The sequence below is a fragment of the Octopus sinensis genome, linkage group LG15 (assembly GCF_006345805.1).
Source record: "Octopus sinensis linkage group LG15, ASM634580v1, whole genome shotgun sequence".
NCBI classification, from domain to species: Eukaryota; Metazoa; Mollusca; class Cephalopoda; order Octopoda; family Octopodidae; genus Octopus; species Octopus sinensis.
The window spans coordinates 7,970,041-7,975,040 of NC_043011.1; the positions used below are offsets into that span (position 1 = coordinate 7,970,041).

The 5,000-nt window shown below is 36.6% G+C and overlaps 1 protein-coding gene across 1 annotated transcript in view; it reads right to left on the reverse strand.

Annotated features, from left to right (window-relative positions):
* Positions 1 to 1,143: 1,143 nt before the first annotated feature.
* The window catches only part of LOC115219945, a 10,993-nt gene continuing 7,136 nt past the window's right edge, over positions 1,144 to 5,000 (reverse strand). Inside the window, exons 2-4 of the mRNA XM_029790247.2 lie at positions 4,953 to 5,000; positions 3,977 to 4,168; positions 1,144 to 1,416 (exon numbers count right to left, since the gene is read on the reverse strand). The exon at positions 4,953 to 5,000 is cut by the window's right edge and continues 137 nt beyond it. Of these exons, the coding sequence (XP_029646107.1) occupies positions 1,159 to 1,416; positions 3,977 to 4,168; positions 4,953 to 5,000 (498 nt within the window). The 3' untranslated portion in view covers positions 1,144 to 1,158. The remainder of the gene's footprint in view (positions 1,417 to 3,976; positions 4,169 to 4,952) is intronic.

A 5,000-nucleotide genomic window follows, 5' to 3' on the forward strand; every position in this document is an offset into this window, starting at 1 on the left:
CAGTGAATATAAGAGCATCACAACAAATCACAGCAAATACCCAAGGCACACAGAGCTGCGCTCGGTAGTGAAGTGAAAGCACGCTATAAAAATAAGACTACTGAATAATAATAATGATAATGATGATGATGATGATGATGATAATAATAATAATAATAATAATAATAATAATAATAATAATAATAATAATAATAATAATAATAATAATAATAATAATGATAATAATAATAATAATAATAATTCTAAACATTGAAACGTTAGTTTTCATGTTGGGATATAGGCATAAACATGACAGATTGTTTCGGAAGCTCACTTTGGAATCAAAGGGTTTACAGTTCTATGTCCCTGCATGGCATCTTGAGCAAGTTTGTCTGCTATAGACCCCAGCCGCCCAATGCTTTGTAAGTGAGTTTGGGAGACGGAAACCCTCGTATATATATATATATATATACGAGGGAAATATTCTCTCCCTGAATACCCAAGCGATATTTTACACTTAGACATTTCAACGAGGAACCTGTGCCACTAATTCCAATAAGATAGCCTTTTTTCTGAACATGAAATTTAAATATACATATCACATGAACTCCAAACACAGAAGAAATATGCTCTTGTGAAGCACAAGTATACAGCACACAAGTATACGAACATCACATACACCAAGAAAGAGTCTATCGTGGTGGCGTCAGCGGCATAGGCCGTGGTTCCTCTTTGAATTGTCAAAGTGCAAAATATTGGTTGTGTATGGAGGGAAAGATTTCATCCCTAATATTTGGGATGTTATTTCTTGACTGTATGATGTTGAATTTTTCAGTGATACACAGTTGACACATATTTTTGCATTACATATATAAGATAGATATAGATATATAGATATAGACGTGTATGTGTGTGTATGTGTGTATCTGGTGCTCGTTTGTTGACGCCCCCATAATTTAGCATTTTGGGATACAGAGACGAACAGAATAAATACCAGATTTCAAAAGAAGTAGTGGCCCATATGCTCGATAAAATCCTAGAAGAAAGAGCTCCAGAATGACCGCCGTCCAATGACTGAAAAGTGTTAAAAATATAAGATAAAAGTTTTGAAGCTACAATGGAAACCGTGCATGCTTAATGTGTGTATTTGAAATCACAGTAGAAATTATGTTTTGATGTCTAACGTTTAAAAAAATTGCCAGTGGACTTTAGAGACATACTCACGGTGAGGTAGGGATTCGTGATATCAGGAAATCTTAAAATTGCCAAATCCATCAATTCTCTCCTTTTATAATCATTACCCAAAAGTGCGTTTTTGATCGAAATTTCTTCACCATTTGCGAGATAATAAGCTAAATTGGTAATATTTATGTTCATCTCGCCTAACATCGGATGCTCTTGTATTAAGCGGTCAAACCACAGTTCGGTGAAGAAAACCTGAGAGAAAAAACAATGGGAAAAACAATTAAAATGAATGAAATAAATAGCTGCTACTCCTCCTCCTCCTCCTCCTCCTCCTCCTCCTCCTCCTCCTCCTCTTCCTCCTCTTCCTCCTCCTCCTCCTCCTCCTCCTCCTACTACTACTACTACTACTACTACTGCTGCAGCTGCTACTACTACTCCTGCTGCTGCTACTCCTCCTCCTACTACTACTACTACTACTACTACTACTACTACTACTACTACTACTACTATTGCCACCACCACCACCACCACCACCACTACTACTACTACTACTAAAAATAATAATGATTAAATGACTGGCAGTAGTATCATATACATTGTCTTGGTATAAAAGATGAGCTACAGCAAATATTCTGCTAAATATCACAGATTTGCTTGTCAGTCGTTTGACCGTTACCAGTTGAGCATGTCTATTAGTGGCTGATGTTATGTGCCCCTCTGATCACAAGCAGAAGTTATGAGGGAGCACCATAGCCATGTGTTGAGAGGGATTCTTTGGGGTTTGGATAATTTAACTTTGGAAACATCGGTGTTTTGTTCAACGTCCTTAATCAACCCTTATCAGGGACATTTTGAGCGGGATGGGGTACTCGACCTGAAGGAAATACTAACCAGGCCCCACCTGCAGGGTCATGCACAGTTTATCTTGATATGAGATCAGCATGTCACGCACGTATGTCTGTGATGCATGCGCCTGCTGCACCCTTACCAGACGAATAGTCACGATGATTATACTGGGCTTCGTATATTTGTACACCAGTGTCACTCTGATGGCATGCACTGCTCTCTCACTCAATAATAATAATAATAATAATAATAATAATAATAATAATAATAATAATAATAATAATAATAATAATAATAATAATAATAATAATAACGTTGCGGTTGCTATAGATAGTTTATTGGTTGAACGATATTTCGACAGAAAGCCTATCTTTGCCAAGTTCGAAATGGGAAGAGATAAACATTCGAAGTAAGAGAAATTGAAATGTAAAATAAGAACGAGAACAACCAGCGTTCATACGTTGATTGATAGACATAATCTTCAAGTTTCAATTTTACAACTAGCGAAAAGAAAAAAGAGAAAAAAGAAAAGGAAAGGAAGAAGAATGTTTAATCAGTTTTGTGTAAATTTCATGTAATTTTCCTGTCATTTTGTTCATTTCACTAGTTAACCCGCAACTCATGCATTTTGAGTAATGAAAGTGTATCAGATTCAGAATATTTTATGACAATATGCATTTTCAAGTCTTTTTCAAAATTGCAGCCGTTCAGCAAATTCTGTCGAACTACTGTCATTGTGCCTGACGCCATACCTGTGCCCATTGAATCATTTGTTTAATTGTTCTGTTGTACAACCAGCATAAATCAAGTCGTGTTTTGTGCATTCTACTGCGTACAACAAATAGGAATCTTTACATGTGCCACATTCTGCGTAAATCCCAACATTTCTGTTATGATTCTTGATGGAATTCACTTGACTTATGTTGTTACACAATGAACCGGGCTTATCTCTCTTGCGGTTGCTTTTCAAGGTACAGCGTGCAGATAATCCGATGTTAGTTTTCTTTGAGTCAGAGTAGTTGTTAATAATTCTCATATATTTTCATTCCGTCTAAAGGCTATAATAGGTGGCTGAATGAATATCTGTTTGAAACGAGAGTATTTTTCCGCCACATGTTGGTAATTTTCATGCAACACTTTTGAAATGCCAACGAAATTTCGGTGCCAGTTAATCACTAAAGGAATTCTGTTAGATATTGTACTGTTTTTCCTAAAATTATGCGTGAAGTTTTGACTTTCTTTGCTAATCCTAACTATTTCATCTGCTATTTCCTTTAATCGTGATTCACTGTAACTGCGATTGACATAATGGTGTAGAAAAGCATTTGTATGCTTCCAGTAATCCCTATGTCAGTACAAACCCGTTTCTTCCCGCCAAAATGGGGATTTCGGATTTGACAATGGATGCGAACTGGTCTGAAAAGTCATGGTCGTATATATGCAAGGACAAAAGTAAATCACAACAATTAAGTTAAATGCGAGACGGCCTTCATCTAACACAGGGGTTCTCAACCATTTTTTAAATCTATTAACCCCATTTGTTATTGTTTTATTCTGGTGGACCCCTCCATAGCCATTCGACGTTTAAAAACTAGTTTATAGAAATTTCTTTCAAAATTCTTCTTTTGTTTTTCACTCATTAACTTATGTAAGTTGAACTGTGTGAAATGTTAGACAAAAGAACCCAACCGTTTCTTGCAATACACACCAACACATACATTAAAAGCAACATTTATCTGCAGGGGCCCTTACAATACTGCCGTGGATGTTCAATTTACTATTTTGTTACGTGGACCCCACCATAATCTTATATGGACCCTTGGTGTCAAACTTTTCTTCATGCTCCTTGTGACCTGTTCCCAGACATAGTTCCGCTGCAACTGAAACGATCTGGAATGAAATGATATTATAAACATTTTACAGTAAAAAGTCAAAGCTTCAGGAAGGAATCTAACATTTTATTTACCGTCATATAGTCGACTTCACGGCTGGCAAAATCCAGCATTTCGGTTCTCACTCGGGTCATATTAGATTCAGTAAAGTTTGTTCTTCCACCAACCATTTCCAAATATGGTATTCTGTCCAAAGAATCCAAAAGACCATCCCAACTTGTTTTATTCAGCTTATCCATTTCACTTATAGCACCAGCAACCATTATCTGTGCAACCGAAATACATAGATAACTCGATAAACATAGATATACAGTTATACATATACACAATACGCATGCATGTGTGAGTATGTGTCTCTGTGTGTGAGCGTGTGTGTATATGTGTGTATGTATGTGCGTGTGTGTGTGTGTAACTGAACAAGCTGGAGTCAACAAGGAGAGTGGTCGGACATTTATCTGCAGTCACTACAGCTGTTTCTAGGCAATGACCAACCACACTTATTCCTATTGACCCCAACTCATTCAATCATCCATTCAAATATTAAAGAAGCCGAAATGCAAATCTGGAATTATAATACTCCAAGTGGATAGCACAGGGCGAAATCTGAAGGCGGACGATCTATATTCTATACTCTCCCACGTTCTCTTATACGTACATACATACATACACACACACACACACACACATACATACTAACATACATACATGCATACATACATACATACATACCTATATACATACTAACATACATACATACGTTTCATTCATAACAATCAGAATAATTACTTCACCTCAAAAGTGAAGAAATGAAATGAAACAGCATTCGACACATTTACATTTAGATTTACAATCTTTCCGTAACAAGTTGACTTAGGTCCGTATCAAGGTTAGTTAAATTACTTGAATCCTGCACTCCATTCCTTACTACCGAACATTCAGAAACTACTTCTGACTGAGGTCTCTGCCGGTTAACTAATAGATATCAATGAAAACCGGAGCGAGGTGCAAACGAATGTAGACATACAATGGTTATATGACAGTTGAACTTACTTTTAAATTGTCATCGATCATCTTCAAAGATTCGAATTGGAGTGTCCC